Genomic DNA, 20130 nt, shown 5'->3' with positions numbered 1-20130 from the left:
CCAACTGTTTCCCAGCATTAGCGATGCCAGGGCTGCAGCTCAGACAGATCAGCCTCTAATCTGGGGAACAGCCTCCAGTTAATTATTCTGTACCCTCTGGGCCATGGCCAGGGTGACTCAGCAAGAGGCAGCCCAAGGCAGCAAAGACCAGCCTCCAGCCCCACAGGGGACCAGCCTCTGTCCCCAGCAGGGATACCCCACGGGGGAACCCCAGCAGGGGCCGGCTGTGCCCCATCTCTGCTCCAACTGCCAGACAAGGTCAGGAGGAAGCTGACAGAAAAATGCCCTCCCACAGTGGAAGGTGTAGGGAGAACCTGGCACACGTCTCCCATCTCCTGCCCCGAGGAGACCATGCAGGTTCCACCACTCATACCTGTGGGAAAAGCCATGTTCGGGGAGATCAGGCTCTGCTCCACAGCCAGGCTGCTGGCAGGGCTTTCTGTTACACCTCCAGAGACCCTGTGCCAGGCAGTGCCAGCAAGGGGGGTCCAGGGAGCCTGGCTCCAGGCACATCCAACCCCCTTGCCCCCCTTCCAGCCCTGGAGTGGGGGGTACCTACCTGCCTTGAAGTGACAGGGTAGGCTGGTCCTTGCCCATGCTCAAGGCTGGCACCCCCACACCAGCCCAGGCACAAGGGACATGGGAGGGTGGGGCTGGGGCGGCAACAGCGGCACACGGGGCATTATTTAGCAATGTTCTTTTATTTCCAGTTTTAAGGTGAAAAGATGCCTTTAAATCTTCAATTAAATACTCCATAAAGAAAGAAAAAAAGAAAAAAAAAAAAAAAAGGCAAAAAAAAAAAATTATTTACAAATTCACGTGACCAGTAATTGAATCCTTGTTTTAATAATTACACATGCGGCTCGTCACATCCGGCGCTCTATAAATACAGGGGACGCAGATGAGGGGGCCGCCCTGTCGCTTGCCCAATTGTGGCCTTAAACGTTTGGGAGGAGGATGGGGGCTTCTGGGGCCGTGGAGGGGACTCAGCCTGGCCCAGAGAGAAGGGGCCACCCCCCCTCCTCCCCGGCACCCTCCCCAGGTGTCAGAGCAGGAGCTGGGGGGGAATGATTTATATTTAAAATTTAAAAACCATAGAGGGGAGGGGGCCCAGGCAGTGACAGAGGAATAGAGAGAGGACAGGGGAGGGGGAGAAATCACGCTCCTGTCCCCAAACCAAATTTAATAAGTTTATATATATATAATCTCTCTATATTTCAAGAAGGGGGGAGGAGAAAGAGGAGGAGGGAGAGGAGGGGAGAGATATGTCCCCATCCTATCCCCCCCCCCTTCTCCATGACATGAATCCAGGGGTGCTGTGCCCCACTCCCAGAGACCTGGTGTGCCTGTGCTGGGAGGGGGGCGAGGAGGGTCCCCAAGGGGACCCATGGCAGCCACCACCTCAGTCAGCATCTGTTTATTATCATGACAAACTCGTACAGGCCTTACAAACAGAACCAGGACAGAGGAAGAAGAGAGAGAACTGGAAAAAAGAGGGGGGAGCTGCAAGGGGCACAGCAGGTCCCTCAGCCCTGGCCTCAGCAAGTCCATGGGGGCCAGGGGTGGGAAGGGATGGAGTCACTCCCCAGGGTGCCCCACTCTCTCTCCCCCCTTCCTCCTCCTCTTCCTCACAGCTGCTCAGTTGTTGTCCGACTCATCCTCAGCTTCCCGGAGCCAGGTGAAAAAGGCTGTCACCGATTTGAGAGCCACCCCTTTGCCCTGCTGCTCGGCTGGGTCCTTGCTGGACTCCCATTTGTAGAAAGCCTCCTCCTTGATGACGTCCTCATCGTAGAGGGCATCAAAGAACATCCGCAGCAGGTCTGGGTTGGGGGGACAAAGGGGAACCTCTGCTATTCTGCAGCCACCAGCCAACCCTGCTGGGATGGGGAGACATTTGCCAACCCCTCCTCAGCCCACCTGCACCCATGGTACTCACTGGGAGGCTGGTCCAACTTCACCACCAAGGCTTGCAGGGCATAGAGTGCCTGAAGCTCCTTCTGCTCATCCCGCAGGTACTTCTGGAGCAGCTTGGCTTGGTTGTGGATGACCATGGAATCCACGCGGTACGGGTTCTCAACTGGAGGGGACGGGGTGTGAGAGGGGAAGTGTGGACAGGGAACCCCCACCCCCTCCCACCTCACCCTGATACTCACAGACAATGGCCAAGTGGCACACAGACGTCATCAGGGCCCTGATAAACGCGTTGGACGAGACCTGCTGCTCACTCAGGTTGGCCTGGAGGGGGAAGCGTACAGGACTGTGAGCTGGAGAGGGAGCCAGGAAGAAGCCTCCTGACACTCAGGCATTGTGCCCCCACCCTCACCTCAATCCAGTCATATATTCTTTGGTTGTTTGGGTTCTCCTTCAGCAGTTTGTCCATTTGCTTGCACAGCTCCTCTGAGGTCAGCTCCTTGCGGCTTGGCATGTCTGAGCTGTCCCCCATCGTGTACTCCAATTTCTGGGGAAGCAGAGACAGAGCTGTGGAAGGCAGCACAGGGCAGCACCCCTCTCACACTGCTCAACATCCACCCACCTCTGCCCCTCGCTGTCACCATGCCCCTACCTGCTCTGTGACAAATTTGTTGACATCCTGGTCCTCCGGCAGGAATTCCTTCCAGCTCAGGCCCCCATCCCGCCACAGCTTCCCTGCGGTCTTCTGGCCCTGCAGGACAGACAGCAGGCATCAACACCTCCATCTTCAGGGAGATACTGCAGTTTGGCCATGCCAGCCCCATGACCCCCCCACTGAAAGGGATGCCCCTCACCATCCTCTCTGGTGGAAGGGGGGGCTCAATCCCCATATGCCCACCTGGCCCCCAGACAGGATGCCAGTCTTTGAGACAGCAGCCACACAAGCCCCATGCACTTACCATGCCCTTGCACAACAAGCCCAGCACCTCGACCAGCAGTGTGGTGGCCTTCCCAATGGGCACCAGGGGCTTCGTGATCTCCCTGCAGGGCACAGGAGACCTGGGTGAGCTACCTGCCCCCAGGAAGCGCCCCTGTGCCAGCCCAGCCGAGGAGCACAGCCCTCACCTGAACAGCTCCTCCATGGGGATGCCTTCCTCTTGCAGGATGGGGGTGATGAGCTCAGCCAGGTATAGCCAGATGTGTGGGATGTCAATCTCCATGTCCTCTGCGATCTCCAAGATCTCCCGCAGCCTGAAGAGCAGAGGGAGCTGTTGGGATCCAGCAGTCCCCATACCCTTGGCTAGGAGGGACCTCAGGATGGTTTCAGTGCTGAGTCCTAGTCAAGGCAGGGCCAAATTCAAAGCCATGCTGCCCCAGCTCCTCACCCTTTGTAGTACTGCTCCTTGGAGAGCGTGCCTGCCTTCACCAGCTGGCAGAGCAGGACTCCCATGTGCTCACGGGAGATGGTGCTCCTCTCCAGCGTGGACTCAATGCCATTTTGCACAAAGATGTAGAGCGAGGAGGGGCTGCCCAGCTCCTGCACACACTGCAGGGCCTCCTGCAGGGAAAACGGGGGTCAGTACTGCCCTACAGCCAGCTCTGGCTCCCCTCTTCCACATCCAGGCACCACCAGAACCCTGCCCAATAGCGCTACCACACAGGGAAGGAAGCACATGACATGTCAGGGGAACATGTATGGTGTGTTAGGGTACTTGGCCACCCCCTTCTCTCACCTTCATGTCATTGATGTGCAGGTATTCCTCTATGATGGCCTTGGATTTCTTCTCCAGTTCCTCTTCTGACAGCGCAGGCTTGGTGGATGTTGCAGGAGGTGCTGGCTCTTGTTTAACTGCAACAAGAGGGTAAGGATCAGGCATCACCTGGTACAGGCAGAGCCGCAAGTGCAGCCAGGCCCGGGATATCGCTCCTCCCCAGCTCACTGGTCTCTCTGCTCCGGTCCCGTTCCTCCGTCATGCTCGCAGCCTTGCGCACAGCCTCGGGGCCGCCCTGCTTCTCCCGTTCTCGGCTCCTGTCCTCTGTCTCTTTGCTGAAGCTCCTCTTGGTGAGGGCAGACCTGTTCCTGTCTGTTCTCTCTGCTCGGTCAGGACGCTCTAGACGGTCGCTGCCCTTCTCCGAACGCGACTCCCGGTCGCCTCTGTCCCCAGCCTTCTCTGACCTGTCACGGCTGGAGCTGCTCCTGGGTGAGAGAAAGATGCACACAGCGTGAAGAGCCCATCATCACTCCCTGACCACGGACTGTAGAGCTCTGTAAGGTAAGGCTGTGCCATTCCAATCCCCACCTCTTCTAGCACTTGACCATTCTTTGAGGAATTTTTTTTCCCTACTTCTCCCCTGTTCTAACTCATACACTTTTCCTTTTACTCAACTCCTTGGCATGGCTGAGCAGCGCCTGCCCTTGTCCTACCCACACCTTCCTTCTGACACAGACTGTGGTAAAGCCCCCCTTTGTTTTCCTCTTCCCATAAACAAATCCAAACTCCAGCTCTCTTTGGGTTCCTCACACTCTCATCCATTAATGTCTATCCAAGGACCCCCAGGCCAGACTAAGCACCCAGGGTTGGTGACCCAAGTGCCAAACAGTAGGGAGGACACTCAGGGTAAGGTCAACCTTCCTTGCCAACCTTGTGACACTGACTCTGAGCTCTCTCAAGGCCTCATCTTGCCACAGGGCAAGTCCAAATACCATAACATGCCTATACACTGACCTACCAAAAATCTGAATCAGGAGTTCTCCCTCACCCCCACACACCCATCTGTCGAGGCAGGGCTGGCTCCTCACCTCTGCACCACACGGCGGGACTCCGGGCTCTCGGCCGGCGTTGACTGCTGGAGCGCTGAGAAGCGGTTCAAGGTGCTCGTGGCGGGTCGCCCTGAATCAGATGCTGGGCGTGAAAAGAGGGAAGTCTCAGAGTTCGGCAGCTCCCTGGTAGAGGAGCTGCCAGGGGAAGGATCACCCCTCCCACTCTGTCCCACAACACCCAGCCAGTTCCACACTGCCTACCTGAATCTGCAGGCTTCGCGCCAGACCCTCCGCTGCTGCCTTTGCCCCAGCTCAGCCGCCCACCCGGTGCAAAGAGCTGGTTATTGGAGTCGATGGATCCAGGCTGCAGGTGGAGAGAGACAGTCAGATCTGATCCTCCCACCAAGGCAGGAGCTAGGCCAGGCATCTGGCTCAGCTGCCACACCAAACCCTCAGCCTCACCTTGGTGATCTTCGTTAGCCGGCTGGTGTCGATGGGCCGGTTGCCCTTGCTGATGGGCACCGTGTTCCAGCCATCATCTGCAACCAGGCTACTGCGCCCTGAGCACAAGAGGGACAGTCATAGGGTGCAGACCAGCCTTGAGGAGAGTCCAGCATGAGAATTCCGCCCCCAGCAAACTCAAGTGCTCCCGAAGCCCAGGCACTCACCACTGGAGGATGGCCCAGGGGGTCCTCTCCTCTTGTCCTTTGACATGAGCTGCTGCACTTTGATGTGTTCCCGATGCTCCTCCATCTCTGCTTCCTTGTGGATCTGATCGATGGTTTTGGGGCCCTGGTCTCCTCGTCGCGGCACCCAGCTACTCTGCAGAGGGCAGGGAAGGAGGGAAGAGAGAACTGAGATGGCTGGAAGATGGAGGGAAAGGCATTCCCCTTTCCCAGCCATCCCACTCTGAAAGTCTCAGGTTGGTCTCCTGCCTCAGCCATCACTGCTTTCCATGCATTGTGGCAACTTTTGGCACAAAAAGGCTCAGTTTCCAGAGCCCCCCTGCATTAAATAGCCGCCAATTACTGTGCGCCCACTACCACTACCATGATAACCAAGGGCAGCGGCTAACATGGTGTCTCTGGGGCTGGCAACAGCTCACACACCCACCTCTCCCCTAGAGGGGACATATGGATTGCTGGCACTCAGAGGACACAGGCCAGCAGCTCCAAGGGAACAAGCAGCAGAGGGAGGACAGTACCCAGGCAAAAGCATTCCATGAACCTTACCCGTCTTAGGTCAATCACATCCTGCAGCATGAAACGGATTCTGGATGATGTCTTTTTCTCTTTGATGATCTTCTCCATCTGATTGAAGTACTGGTCCATCCTGGGCTATAGAGGGACAGAGCCATGGTCACACTCTTCCCAAAGGCAAGGGAAGAGCAAGGTATGGCAGGGCAGGGCAAGGAGTACCTTGGCTTTCTCAAAGTCCAAGTCCTTGCCAATAGTCGTAAGCAAGCGGCAAAGGCACTCAAGAGACTCCTCATCGTGATTTTTGAGCAGCTTCACCACACAGTCATGCATAATGGCCTCCGTCAACATCTTCAGTTTGAAGAGCTCTCCAATGAACTTGATGTTGCCCAGGGATCGTCGTCGGGCCTTGTCCCGCGCCTCCTCCAGCTCATCCTTCATACGCGCCTTCTCCTCGGGCTGTACGAAAAGCCCAGCAGCCAGTTCAGTGTCCAGAGCCAGCCCAAGGACACCCATGCCAGCCCTCAGCCGCAGACTCCCACCCCAACTCACAGCACTGGCGTCATCCATCTCCTTCTGCCGCTTCTCAAAGATCTCGTCATCATCCTTGTCCTTCTCAAACTCCTTCTGGCAGCGGTTGAGCAGCAGCTTGCGGAAGTTCACAGTCACTGTGGGCTTGTCTGTTGTGGGCACTTTAAGCTGCAGGGAGAGGTACAACCCAGAGAAGGGGCGTAAGTTGTGTCTCCCCCAAAAGTTGGGCAACTAAGGTGGCACTGCTCAAATCAGGGAAAAGCCACACTACAACACTGTGATGCCTGCTGAGACTCCAAACTTGGCACCCCCCCCAATCCACACACCCCAGTTTCCCCACTCCACGTGGAAGGACCTGCACACTACTAAGCTCAACTGAGATGGCCAAAAAAACCCTTTCCCACTCAGCAGGAGACCGCCCAGCTTCTGCTCACCCCCATAAGGCAACGGCACATGTTAGCATAGGCAACAGAGAAGTTTGGCTCCGAGATGGCCTTCTCGAAGACGAGGTCAATGACACCCTTGAGCCGCTCCTCCGTGTCGATGGACAACTCCATCACCTGCTTCATCAGTTGCTGGAACATCTGGGGCGTCAGCTTGTTGAGGATGCTGCGGACACGGCGGAGCAGTTCCTGCAAGGGCAGCAGGGTCAGCAAGAGCTGGGCACCCTTCCCCCAGGCCCTCTGACTGCCTGCCCACATCAGCTCCCACCTGTGTCTTGATATTCTCAGGATCCTCCTCCTCGGAAGCACGTTTGCTGCTGGGTTTCCAGGCCTTCTCGGCCTTGTTCAGCTTGACATCCTCATTGAGGGACACGGTAGCAATGATTTTGCGAGGCTCTTTCCTCGGGTTCTGCTGGGAGCGGCGGGGACCCAACCCTGAGGGCTGACACACAGAGAAGAAACTCAGCTCTGTGCTCTGGGACCACATGAGCTGTCTCCGAAGTCCCCAGTCCGTCTACTCAGATCCTCAATTCCATCATGGACATCAGTGGCCCAGACACAGCGGCTCGAAAGCTTGATCATCACAGAGAGGCAGAGCAGGATAGCAGGAACGAAGCGAGGAGATACTCACCAGGCCTCGGCTGCCCATGACAGGCCGGCCAAGGTTGGCGAAGGAGGGGGTGAAATCAGGGCTGCAGTTCATGCCAGTGAAGCGGATGGGGTCGATTGTCCGCAGTGGGGTCTTGTTGGCCTGCGAAGGTACACACGGCTGAGGATGCCCGGGGGCAGAGGAGCGGGACGGATCCATCCCCCAGCCTCAGCGCCGGGACAAGGAACTGGAAAAAAGGCCCCAGAGGTGCTCCCACATCCACCAAACCCAGGCTCAAGCGTCATTGCAGATGCTGCAATAGGACCCTGAGCACAAAAGGAAGTCCCTGCCCCACCTTCACAAGGCACAAAGAGGAGCCAGACCCCACCTAACCACCACCCACAATTCCCCAATTTCCAGGGCCGCACCGACCTTGTCCAGCACCACATCTGTGATCTGGGGCAGCCCCTCAGGTTTCTGCATGCTGGCAAAGATGAACTGGAAGCCCAGCAGGAACTCCCGGTCATATCGCTTCTTCTCCTCAGGGTTTAGTGGCTTCCATTGCTCTGCAGTGGAGGACAAGAGGGAGACTCTGATGAGGCCTGTGCCATATTCTCCACCCTGAACTGTGGTAGGTCTGGGTCCACACAGGGACAAGAGAGGTGGGATGTAGACAACCACAGAACTGCCTCAGCCTGGTACACCACGAGCATAACCATGCATGCTTAGACTGCCTGATGCCATCAGCTCCCTGCCTCCTGCCAGGACCCTTGTGCTGGGAATTCTGTTCCCTGCCCCATGCCAAGCTTGGGGACAAGATGGGAGGAAAATGTGAAATTTAGGACCATGCCACCCACACCTTCCCCCCTGCTGGGTCCAGAGGTGGTGGCTGCCAGCAGAGGACTGTACCTGGGCACAGCTCACCTTCCTTGTAGCCATACTTCTGGCCAGCAGCCTTGCCCTTCTCCGGGGCCAACTTGTCTTCCTTCTCCTCCCACGTCTCTTCCGACTCTTCCTGTGGACGGGCAGGAGCCACATCCTCTGCTTCACTGGGAGAGGCAGACATGGGGGGCTTGTTCTCCACCTCCGAGGCACTATCACCGGTCTGAGACTGCATCAGGGGGACAGGGACAGCGGTCACCACACCAGCCTGGTCCTGTCCCCTTCATCCCACTCCTCGATGTCCACCTCGCCTCAGATCCTCATTACCATCACAGAGCATCAGTGGCCCAGACACGATGGCACAAAGCAGAGTTCATCACAGGAGATGAGACACAGGATCCCCAGACACCCCTGGGACACTCACCTCTTTAAAGGCATCCAGCAAATCACCTACTGCCTCCTTCTTGTTCAGGTCCTTCATCCTTCGTTTCTTCTTTGGCACCGACATGGCGACTGGGAGGAGAGGCAGGAAGGTGAAAGACAGGAACCCTCCCAAACCCCAGTACCCTGACACCAGCTATGGGGTCACCAGCAAGGCTGCAGTAACACCAGGTGAGCTTCAAGATGGAGCCACAGGGATGTGGTCTTGCCACCCCATCACAGCCCCCATCCCCAAACACACCCTGATGTACCTCATCAAAGCCTCCTACACACACCACTGCCCTAGTGCGTGCTCCCCATCCTGTCAGAGGATCCCTGCAGACACCCACACTGCCCTACAGACAGCAGCCCTTACAGGAACACTCCCATACAAACCTCTGTTCCCATACACACCCCCCTCCCTGGCACCCCTATACACCAGCCCATACAGACGTGCTTCCCAGAAACATCTGCCCTCAGGTTGCCCTCCTAGAGCACTCCTGTATCCCTGCCCAAGGCACTCCATAAACACATCCTGTGAACCCATCTTCCCCATCACATTCCCATGTAACCCCAACACTCCTGTGCAAGGTGCTTTAAGAAAAAAAGAGAAACCCCAACACATCCCCAGAGCACCATTTCCTCAAGCACCCCTGTATACTTGCATACCCCTGCACAGTACGCCCCACATCTTCCCTGCCAGTCCTCCACCTCCCAGTGTCCTCAATGACTGGGGACAACCCTCAGATACAACCCTGATACACCCATCCTGCACCCCTGTGTAAAGCATCACAAAAAACGTGCTTCCGTTCCCCATGACATCTCCTGCACACAGTCCTCTATACCCACCCCATACACCTCCACCTCCCCAGCCACCTCCCCGATCCCACCATCCACAGGCACCTTGTCCCTTTCAGCTTCCCATAACCACACAACCTGTTATCCCTAACCACATCCCCCCTCTCTGATACCCTCCCTGGGGCACCCTGGAGCCCAACATTCCCAACCTTGTGCGGTCGCTTCCGAGATCTGCGAAGGGGCAGGGGCTGGGCTCAAGCTTCGCTCCTGGGTCTCACCAGGGCCTTCGCTCTCTTCCTCCTCCTCCTCTGCAGGCGGGGAGGCAGGGGTGCCAGGCTGGGCTGGCTCCTCAGGCTCTGAGATGGGGCTGACATCTGACTCGGGCTGCTCCTCACTTGGCTCCACTTTGCTGGTGCCCTCCATCCCATTGGGTAGAGGCAGCTCTTCAGGCTGGGCAATGGGGGAGTCCAGGGTGGGCACAGGCACTGGCTCAGAGACCGGCACTGGCTGGCACACGGGCGCCTCAGGGACCGTCTCAGGAGTCTCCTCCAAAACCCCATTGGCCTCAGCAGTGGGCTCAGGGCAGGGCTCTTCCCGGGGCGGTGGAGGGCTGGGGGAGGCGGGTTTGGCGGGCGCTTCAGGGGCCTGTGCTACAACGGGCGGCGGCGACGGCGCAGCCGGCACCAGGGGCACGGCTGGCATCGAGGGAACGACGGGCACCGGCAGCACCTCAGGAGGCACAGGCTCCTGCAGGGTGGGCTCCGGGAGGGGAATAGCAACCTCCTCCTCCTCTTCCTCCTCCTCCTCCGCAGCCACAGTGTCCATGTTGGGCGCGGGCACAAGGGGCAGCTCTGCAGCCCCTGGCACTGTAGTGATGGCGCTTAACGTCTTTTGCGGGTCAGGTGGCGCCTCGCCCTGCTCCGCTTTCGTGTCCGTGTCCGCGGGAGGCTCCATTGGCACCAGCGTCACAGGAGAGAGCACCACGGGCTCCACCTCGGGGATCAGGGGAGGGGGAGGCGATGGGGATGCCGACTTGCTGGGCTCCAGGGAGACAGGCTTGCTCACCACCAGCGCGGGCTTCGGGCGGTCATCTGCAAGGTGGGTGGCATTAACGAATGACTCTCTGATCCCCTGCTCATCCCACATTCCTCCCCAGATCCCTTTGACTTCAGGAGAGATAGGGACAGATTTGCCAAGCCACATCACAAATGGCTGATTGGGACAACAGGGGGTCCCCAGTGCCCAGGGGACAGCTGAGGTGAGTATACAGCCCCCACAAACTCTCCTGGATCCAACAAGGGGAGACAAGTCCCCAGGTATGAAGGGACGGCCTCTGAGCCCACAAGCCTCAGAAGAACCAAGGAACAATGGGGCTGGAATTTCACATCCTGCAGTGCCAACACCAGGGAACCTTGCTGCAGCCATGCCAGCTGGCACACCCAACCCTGGCATGGACACTTACCGGGCCGGACAATAACTGCTACATGGGGGGTCTCTCCATTGGCCTGGGGCTCCAAACCGCTTCCTGCCTGAGGGGGCAAAGAGGGAGTTGAACAGGGCCTCATGCACTTCCCTCTGCCCCAGCTGGAAAGTCAGAGGGTGCACTTACCTGTGGAGGGGTGGGGGTGGATGAGGTCCTTGCTCCAGACATAATTTCTTCTGTAATATCTTTGCCGCCTTGGTTGGGGTCTCGTATTCGGATCTATCCAAGAATCAGAGCAGAGTGGGGAAGCTGTTGGCAGGGTGCAGGACACAACACACGGGCTACCCCCTTTCCCCGAGCCCAACAGCCCCATGACACCCTTCTCCAAAGGGAAAAGGGAGCTTCATTCACTACAGTGCCTGTCCTGGCCATGCATAGTTTGGGGACCAGTGGGTGCCACATCCCCTCATCACAGGGCACAGTGTCCCACAGACACTGGCCTGTTCCAGTGCCTTGCAAGCCATCACAACAGGCAGCTGGAGCCAGCAGGTACCCAGGCCAGTGCCCATCTCCAGAAGTCAGGAGACCCCAAAGCATCATTGTGCTGGCACAGGGGCTGCAAGGTTCCCCCCCTCATTTTTGGGACAATACAGGAGATTAACCTCAGCACACAGAAACCACAGTGAGCTCTGTGCCACCCCAGGTACACCCTATATGCCCACAGCCTCACTTGCCCCATGTCCGCCACAGACGCAGCACGAGCTACAGGGCACCCTGCTGCAGGGCAACTGGAGGGGTAGACGTGAGTCTGCCTGGGACTACAGTGCAGGATAAAGCACAGCCAGGAGCCTTGTCCTCTCCACCTTCTGAACATGATCTGCCCTCAGAACCCCCAAGTGCAGAGCTCAAACCCAACGCTGATGAGGAAACGCCAGCACGCCACTTCCCAATGGCAACCCCTGCACCCCAGCACGGGGCCACACCGGCAGCCACCCGGCTCCTGGCTATAAATAGGCCCCGTGCGAGGCCTCTGAGCACCGGCATCTCCGGGAGCAGACAGCAGTTGGCAGCCGCGGCACCCCCGCCCTCTCGGGAGCCGTGACTCAGCACAACGCTGCCCGCCGGGACGGCCAAGGTCGACAGCACCCACCATGCACCCCAGTTCCCTTGCTAAGCCCTCCAGCCTACAGGGACACAGCCCCGCGCCTTTTCCCTGGCATGCTGAACCACATCCCAACCCACACGCCACCAGCACCTGGGGCTGACACCATCCCCCTCCTGCACACGAGCACCCCCATGCCTGGAGGCAGATGGCTCCTTACCGTCTTGCGTTCTCGTTTTGGGGGAATCGGTGGTTGCTGGCTCACAATGACCTGGGCAGCAGGGACCCCCGCTGAGAACTGCTGCACCCCCTGCGCCGGGTAATACGCACCCGCTGAAGGAGAGGAGACAGCGTCAGACGAGCCAACTCAGATCCTCCAAGCCCAGCCTGAGGACTCCCTGCTCTCCCAAACACAGGGGTCTGTCAGGAGCCCAGAGAGCCCTTGCTGCTCTGCAGCGAACCCCCATCGCATCCGGCCTGGATTGTCCCAACTCGCCTGACAGGCCTGACCGAATTCCTTCCCTGTGAAGCAGAGAGCGTCCCCGCGCCACCCCCACGCCCAGCCAGGCCCTGCAGGCATCCACCGTGCCCACCAGCTCCACGCCACCGAGAGCCCTGCCTGGACACTCGGCCATGTCAGGTACAGGCGTCCCGGCTTTGCAGGCGGCCGCCTTCCTGCCTGCGCCCTTATCTCCTCAGGGCCAGCACCAGCCCAAGGGCGGCACCAGGCAGCCTCCATTCACACCCAGGCTGAGGGGCTCGGGCTGCACGGGGAGCAAGCCCAGCCCACAGGAAGGAGCTGCGCTGAGGGCCAGAGGCAGAGCTGGACCTCATCCAGGGCTGGCACAGCCCTCAAGAGGTTCTTCACTCCTCCCAGGGCCCCCGTGAGCATCTCCCCGGAGCAGTGCCACAGGGACATGGGTGTGTTGGGATAGGCACAGCTGGGACCCAGCCCCCTCTGGCTCCAGCACCTTCCCCACTGCACTGACCCTGGAAGTCAACCAAGGTGCTCTGGTGACTGCCTCATCCCTGAGTCAGGACCCTCCCTTTGCTCAGGGGACACGCAATGGGCCTCACATGCCAGGATGGGCCAGGCATGCAGGGAAGGAAGGAGACCCTGAGCTGCCTAGCCCTGAGGACCAGGCAGGAGACCCGATCTGATTCATTTGTCAAGGGGCACATCATGCCGGGTCACCCTACCAGTCCTGTGGGCAACAGGTGAGCTGCTGCCAGCTTCCGCAGGAAGAACCACAGCAGCCCCAAAGCAGAGGTTGGGGGCACACCCATCCTGGAACCTCAAAGAGATACCCAGAGCACATCCCAGGGCTGTGCACAAAGGTACAGCAGTGTCCTGGCCCAAGCACAGGAGACAGCCACTGCCAGGGGCCACCTCCCTCCTCTGAGGAGCTGGCTGAGCCCTGAGACAAGACGGAGGGAGGCCGGGCACGTACCTGGCTCAGGAGAAGCCCATCTCTGCCCTGGTTATGCTTTGCTGCTGTGCCGGGGCCGGGCCGGAGGCCTCGGCTCACATTTCTGTGTCTGCTGGGCCTCCCGGGACCAACCAAGCCTAAATATAGTCACAGCCCGGGTGGCCACATGCAAGCAGGGGGAAGGAGGAGGGGCCGCTCACATCACACTCCCAAGCACCGGGAGGGGGCAGGCACGGAGCACCCCGGCTCAGCTCCTGGGGAGCAGGAGTACCCCGGGGGCTCAGCAAGCACTGAACTGCTCACCACCTTGACAGTAAGTAAGGGGGAGCAGGGGATAAAGTCTGCCCCAGCCCTCTGCCAGCAGAGTTAAATATTAAACAGCCCCAATTTGGAAAAGGACATGGGTGAGTGGACTAGTGCAGATGAACCAGTGGGACATGATGTTCTGCTGGGCAACAAGCAACTGCCCCCCAAAACAGCCTGCAATGAAGCCACAGTGAGCTGTGTTCAGCTCGGTGGGATACACAGAGGACAGAAGCAGGGGCGCAAAAAAACGGGGAAGTGCTGGGACTGGAAGAGCTTTGGGGAGTGGAGCAACCCCTCTGTCTGTACCGTAAGTCCCGAACTCTGTGGGGCTGGCTCCAGGGTAAAAACTAGGGGCGCCAGGTTGGACCGGGTACTGTTGGGTCGGGACAACGTATGTGGAGCGACCCTGCAATGGGAGAGAAGAAAAGTCAGTTCAATTCCCTGCAGGGCATGGACATACCCCCAAACCAGATGTAACCCCAAATCTGCTGGGAACTAGCTGTACACTGGGGCAGAGAGCAGGACACAGGCAGAGTAGACACCAGGTGCCTTGAGGAACTGCTGGGGAGGGGACCAGTACTGCCTGCCACCTCTCTATAGAGCCAGCAGCACCTTGCTTAAACCAGTGGGTGCTCAGAGTCTCGGGACCCCTTCCACCCTCCTAAAACGGACCTGGGATCCAAGCCCAGGCAACACATCCCACCAGTGCCCATCCCACTCCCCTCCCACAGAGTCCAAAGCATAGCCCTCACCTGTCCGGGAATGTAATAGGCTCCTTGGGAAGGTGTGTAGGATATCTGGGAGGGTATCATCATCACCTGGGAAGCAGCTGGATACACATGGGCAGGAGGGCCGGGCCGAGCCGTCGTGTTACTCTGCACGCGGGATGCACTGGCGGGAGGCTGTGCCCTGTTCTGGTAGAAATGCTTGGGGAGAGATGGGGCACAGCGTTAGGAGCTCCAGTACCTCCATCTGTCACCGCCACACATGGAGGGAGACACCAGCTCCCGCCCGCTGCTGGGATGCAGCACCGCCTCGGCAGCCCCCAAGGCCGCGGCCCACCCCGGCACCATCCTGTCCCCACGCACCTGCGGGGCTGCCTGGGTCCACCCGACCCAGCTCATGCCCGGCGTGGCACCAGCCCAGCCCTCCCCGGGCCGGCAGCTCCAGCGCCCGGGGCCGGCCACGGCCGCACGCAGCTCAGCGGCGGCGGCGGGTCCCAGCGTGCTCTGCACCGGCTCCCGGCGCTCGCGGGGGATGCTGGGACCTGTAGTCCCACCACGCCGGAGCCGGACAACATGTGGCGCTCCCTATTCCCACCCTGGCCAACGCCGTTCATCCCGACCCAGCTCATTTGCCGGGCAAGAGCATCCCCGGGAGCAGCAGCTCCAGCCCAGCGCCAAGTGGGCAAGGAAGGGTCCGCGCACACGCCCCTGGGGCAAGGAGAAAGTGTTACCTGAAGAGACCTGAATCCTCCCTGTTAGCAAGCGCACGCATACAGAGGGAAAGGGGGAAAGAGAGAGACAGGAGTTACTGGCACTGGGACAGGGACAGCAGAGGAAGTGACATGAGGCCAAGGAGCCCTTTGCCCCGTGCCCACATCCCAAATATACTGAGGTCCCCTTTAGGGACCTCCCAAAAGGCAGGGATGGGTCTGATGAGGTCCCAAACAGCACAGCCAAGGATGTCACCAGATCTGTCCCCAGCAGCTCCTCCACACAAGAGGGCTGATGGAGGTCCAGAGCCCTGCACGCCATTGCAGGGCCTTGGGAGACCAAGCAAAGCAGGGAGGAAGAGGAAGATGAGGAAGGACACAGGCAGAAGCAACAGCCTGGGCCGTAATTAGCACAGGCACAGCTACATGCTGCAGGCTTCATGCAAGGAGGGAACTGAGTATACACTGCAGAGAAACCTACCCAAAGTCGAGCAGGCATCCCGCACTTTCCCCAGACCTGCCTGTCCCCAGACTCCAGGGTCCCCACATGCTCCCCTTCATGCCCAAGGTGGGTGTTTCTGTGCAGTGTCAGGGAAGGGTGCTCAGCATGCAGGGCAGGGGAAGCGGGTTAGTACCTGCTGGTGAATAGCCCGAGGCCCTGCTGGAAACTGAGAGAGGAGGAAAGGGAGGTTTGGGGCAGGGGAGGAAGGAGAGAAGAGCAGTCACTCCGTGGGCATCCTCATTGGAGGCGCCTGCCCCCCACCCCAGGGCCAGGAGGTCCTCAGGCGGCAGTCGTGGTCCAAATCATGGGCTCATTCCCCCTTCACAGGCACACCAGCCCCAAGGGACACCACATTGCTCCTAACACCCCCGGGTTCCAAGGTGGCATGGGCTACACGGCCAGGAAACAGAAAGCTGCTGGATACCCCTTATCACCCTCTCCAGCTCTGGGCAAAATGCTTACCTGGCGTGGCTGGGAAGGCGTATTCATTTGTGAGTTCGGTGCCGGGTTAAAAACCACAGGTGCCGTCTGACCAGGTGGGAACGTCGGCTGGAAGAAGGCAGGGAGGGAAAGAGATGGTACTGCTGCCCCTGGAACCAACTGGGGAGGCAAAGCTGGGTCCCCCAACCCTGCAGGGGACGGTTACCTGCGGCAGTCCGGGAGAAGGGGCAGGGTGTGGGGCAGTCGGGGCTCCTCCTGTGGGCTGTGGAGCTTTGTTCATTTCATGGGGTTGTGCATAAGGATCCCCTTGCTATCTGCAGGAACAGGGATGGTAGGCATAAGCTGGAGATGGCAGTACCCTAAGCATCGGTCCCCTGTCCACATCAGCCCTGAAATTTGCAAATCTGCAGCCCCACAGCCTACCAGTGTAAAGCCAGGCATCAGCCATATCCCGCAGACACCATCCCACCAAGGCAAGGACCCCCAGCTGTCCCCTCCTGCTCCACTGGGCCACAGGGAAGATAGGGTAGCTACTGCCAAGTCACCCAGCCTGGGCAGGTCCTCATGCCCTATGGAGCAGAGCCCCCCATCATGCCCCAAACCCAGCCATGCCTACTAGCAGGACTGACCCACCCAAGGTGACCCAGTCCTACACAAAAGTTGTCACCAATGCCCATGATTTGCTGCCAGCACCTAGGCCACGACTAACTCCGGGGGGCTGGGTGGGCCGGCGGCACTCCGGCGTCAGCCGTGCCCAGCTCCACCCCGGCTGACCTACTAAGCGCTTCCCCCGGCCGGCCAAACCTGTTCCTGCCGGTGGCACCGGGTCCCTAGCGTACACCACAAACGCCTACCAGGGAAGGCAAGGAGCAGCTCCTACGTCCCCCCAGTGCCACTGACACTCCTGCCCACTGCCCTGCCCAGGGGAGTCTGCAGCCCCCTGCCACCGCCGGCACCCAGGCAGCACGGACACCCTCCTGGCTGTCCCAGGAAGGACTTGGCAGCCAGTGCTGCTCTCCCCGCCCCAGTGCAAAGGCCGCCGGGGCAGGAAAGAGAGGCGGTACCCCACACACTGACAGGGGTCCCCTGCGGCCCACAGCACCCGGCAAGCCCACTGCCGGCCAGACACCCAAGGGAACAGCCCTGGTGCCTCCTGTAATCTGACGCTTGGACCCGTCAACCCCCCGGCCCCACTGCAGGCGCTGCCAGACACGTCCCAACAGCGCTGGGAAACAGGGCACCCCAATCCCCCCAGGGCTGCATCTTGGTATGGAGGCACCACCCCATCACAGGCATCCCCCAAGCCACAACTCCAGTGGAGATGAGCCCTACCAGGGTTTCAGGAGGTGGCAGGGGCTGGGCTGCACCCCCCAGTGCTTCCCCCGGGCCCCTTTTCACCGGGGACCCAAGCGCCTGGCACGGACAGCCTGTACCTGAGCCAGCTTAGCTAGGCCTTGAGACCCCTCACCCCAAAACAGAGGGGGAGGATTGTCCCACAGGGGACAGGGACACCCAGGGACAGCCAGATCTGGTCTCCTCTGCCAGACACACCGGGAGCGAGCTGGATACTCACCCCCCCGCGGGAAAAACCTGGGCCGGCTGAGCGGGCCTGCAGAGACCGTTCATCCGACTGACTGGGAGAGAGGAGGGAGAGAGACAAGGAGAGAGATCAGGCTGGGCCCCGCGGGGGGAGCCCGCCCCGACCCCGGCAGCCCAGCAAGACCGGGAGAATGCGGGTTCCGTCTCGGGGAACAACGGGGCACCGCCGCGGCTGTTTGTAATCGGAGTCGCCGCCGCCTCTCCTGCGCCGGGAGCGGCCGGGCCGCGGCCTGCGCTGGGCCCGCCGACGGGGCGGGGAGTCTCTGCCCGGGGGGGGTCCGGGAAGGCCTAGCTCGGTCCGAGTGAGGGCCCGGGGAACGGGAGCAGCAGTTCGGGGAAGCGGGAACGCACGGGGGAGCGGGGGACACGACGAGGATCACCGACGGCCGGGCCGGGACAGGCCGCGGCGGTGGCCCGAGAGCGGCCGTCCCACCAGGCCCAAGCGCGGCCTCGCCCCCAGGCCGAGGCGGCGGCCAAACCGGCGGCCGCGGCCAGCCCCGTCCCGGGGCGGCGGCAGCACCATCGCGACGGCGGGAGGGCGCGGTGCGGTGCCCGGTGCGGCATCCGGCGGCCCGCTCCCCCCCGCGGCGGCGGTGGCCTCTGCCAAGGACACGTGTCACTGCCGGCCGCAACCGCGGCCCCGCGGGCACCGGCGGCGGCACGGGAGGACGGGCGCGGCGGGGCGGGGGCGGCAGGGCTGGCAACACACGCGGCGGCGGCGCCGGGCCTAGGCGCCGGGAGCACGTGTGCGGCGGCGGCGGCGGCGGCGGCGGGGCGCACCGGCCGGCACGTGGGCGCGGACCGACTCCGCCGCCGCGGGACCACGGGGACCATCGGGACCAGTGGAGCCCGGCTCAGCAACGGAGCGAAGCACGGGACGGGGCGTGGGAAAGGGGTGGCGGCGGCGGCGGGGCGGCACCCACGTGGTGGCGGCGGTGGCGGCGGCGGCGGCGCGACAAGGCCCGGCGGAGCGAAGCCCGGGGAAGGGAGGGAGGGGCGGGGGGGGCGCGGGGGGAGGGGGGGGAGGAATAGGGCGGCACGCGCGGCCCCGGTACCGGCGCCCCCCCCCGTGGGGCGCGCGCCCGCCCGCCCCCGCCCGTTACCTTCAGTCTCCTTCAGCGCGCGCGGCCCCGACGCAGCCGCAGCGCAGCGCAGCACGACCATTTCCGGAAGCCGCGCCGCGCGCAGGGGGCGGGGCCGCGGGGCCGCGCGCCCGCCGCCGCCGCGGGGGAGGGGCGCACGGGGGCGGGGCCGCCACGCCCGGAGCCGCTCCGAGCCCCGCCCCGCCCCGCCCCGTGGGCCGGGGCCGCCACGCCCCGCCGCTGCGGTCACGTGGCGGAGAGGGGCGGGGCCCGAGCATCCCGGAGGGGCCGGGGTCCGCACGGCTACGCCTCGTCCCGGCAGCCACGCCCGCCCTACCGGCCCGGCCCGACCCGGCCCGGCCCGCCGCCGTACAACCCGTGCAGAGTCACGAGGTGAGAGGGCGCACTTGGCACCGGCAAGTTCGGGACGCTCGCTCACCCGGGGCCTGACACCACCCGGTTCCCGCAGCCACCCAGGGACCGGCACTGGCGGCACCCCCACCCATTCGGTGCTTAGCACCACCGGGACCCGGCCTCACCCAGGACCTCCACCCACGCAGAACTTGACATTGCCCCGGCGGGCAACCACCCGTGCTCCATCCAGCCGTGGCCACGTCCGTGGCCGCACCCTCCTGGACAAACACCGTCCTGGGACCAGCATCCACCTAGGGTCTGCTCTCAGCAGGACTTGCACCCATCCAGCATCCCTCCCTCTCCTGGCCAGGAGCTGCACCTTCCCAGAACGCACCCAGCACGTTCCATCCACAGGGGACATAATCCCCACCCTGTCCCCTGCAGGATGCAGCACCTTATCCCTATCCTGCATCCATCCCACTCCCTTCGGGACTCAGCACCCCACTCCCACCCGGATACAGCCTCCCCTGTTCACCCAGCTGGGGCACAGCAGGATCCAGACACTGAAAGTTTTGGAAATAGGGCAGGGCTTTCCTCTTCACTAAAGTACTTCCCACGTAGCTTCCATCCCCCAGTCCTGATGGCCTTTAACCCCAAAGTCAGCTCTGGACCAGCACCAAACGATGGCAGAGCCCAGTGCATCTGGAAGAGCAGTTGAAAGCTCACAGTTGCCAACCAAGACCCCAGGAGAGCAATCCCAGCCAGGGACAGGCCCTGCTAGGCTAAAGGGAAGTTGCACACTCTGAGCACATGTGGCTGTGCCTGGCACACACACAGGGCACAGCTGGATGCTGAAGTTTAGGAACACCCACAGCACCCCACAACTCTCTGTTCCTGCCCTGCATCTTGGGGTCTGCACTTTGCA

The 20130-nt window shown here is 61.1% G+C and overlaps 1 protein-coding gene and 2 non-coding genes across 7 annotated transcripts; all 3 read right to left on the bottom strand.

Annotated features, from left to right (window-relative positions):
* Positions 1-682: 682 nt before the first annotated feature.
* On the bottom strand, positions 683-18952 carry EIF4G1 (eukaryotic translation initiation factor 4 gamma 1). 5 transcript variants are annotated; one of them, XM_040073769.2, is made up of 35 exons: positions 18873-18952; positions 17744-17804; positions 16376-16484; positions 16192-16278; positions 15863-15895; positions 15249-15269; positions 14545-14718; positions 14099-14198; positions 12277-12389; positions 11141-11233; positions 10994-11060; positions 9741-10622; positions 8738-8826; positions 8356-8542; positions 7864-7997; positions 7474-7611; positions 7111-7284; positions 6834-7031; positions 6421-6567; positions 6091-6327; positions 5905-6009; positions 5341-5494; positions 5135-5232; positions 4934-5036; positions 4712-4814; positions 3852-4108; positions 3645-3760; positions 3297-3469; positions 3037-3162; positions 2871-2952; positions 2564-2662; positions 2324-2458; positions 2154-2235; positions 1937-2077; positions 683-1820 (listed from the first exon to the last, which is right to left on the bottom strand). In XM_040073769.2, exons 3-35 carry the CDS (start codon positions 16448-16450, stop codon positions 1639-1641), a joined length of 4905 nt encoding a protein of 1634 aa, XP_039929703.1. In that variant the 5' UTR covers positions 16451-16484; positions 17744-17804; positions 18873-18952; the 3' UTR covers positions 683-1638. The 5 variants fall into 5 exon arrangements, with proteins under 5 accessions (XP_039929703.1, XP_039929705.1, XP_039929706.1 ...); XM_040073771.2 differs by having other exon boundaries at positions 4712-4802; XM_040073772.2 differs by having other exon boundaries at positions 7474-7593.
* LOC120757531 (small nucleolar RNA SNORD66) lies at positions 7357-7431 on the bottom strand. Its single transcript, XR_005702574.1, has one exon. It is a non-coding gene; the product is annotated as a small nucleolar RNA SNORD66 (small nucleolar RNA).
* LOC120757530 (small nucleolar RNA SNORD66) lies at positions 8622-8698 on the bottom strand. Its single transcript, XR_005702573.1, has one exon. It is a non-coding gene; the product is annotated as a small nucleolar RNA SNORD66 (small nucleolar RNA).
* Positions 18953-20130: the final 1178 nt, after the last annotated feature.

This window comes from Hirundo rustica, chromosome 10 (assembly GCF_015227805.2).
Source record: "Hirundo rustica isolate bHirRus1 chromosome 10, bHirRus1.pri.v3, whole genome shotgun sequence".
NCBI lineage: Eukaryota > Metazoa > Chordata > Aves > Passeriformes > Hirundinidae > Hirundo > Hirundo rustica.
The sequence above is the reverse complement of the archived record's forward strand: the minus strand, read 5'-3'. Positions and strand labels throughout refer to the sequence as shown.

What these genes read in the sequence shown, in the direction of transcription:
- EIF4G1 (XM_040073769.2), bottom strand. Translation starts at nt 16,450, where the DNA reads ATGAACAAAGCTCCACAGCCCACAGGAGGAGCCCCGACTGCCCCACAC. An exon ending in TGTGCCGTTGCCTTATGGGG is followed by an intron (nt 6,568 to 6,833) that starts GTGAGCAGAAGC and finishes CTCTCCCTGCAG; the next exon opens with CTTAAAGTGCCCACAACAGA. An exon ending in AAGGAGCAGTACTACAAAGG is followed by an intron (nt 3,163 to 3,296) that starts GTGAGGAGCTGG and finishes TCTGCTCTTCAG; the next exon opens with GCTGCGGGAGATCTTGGAGA.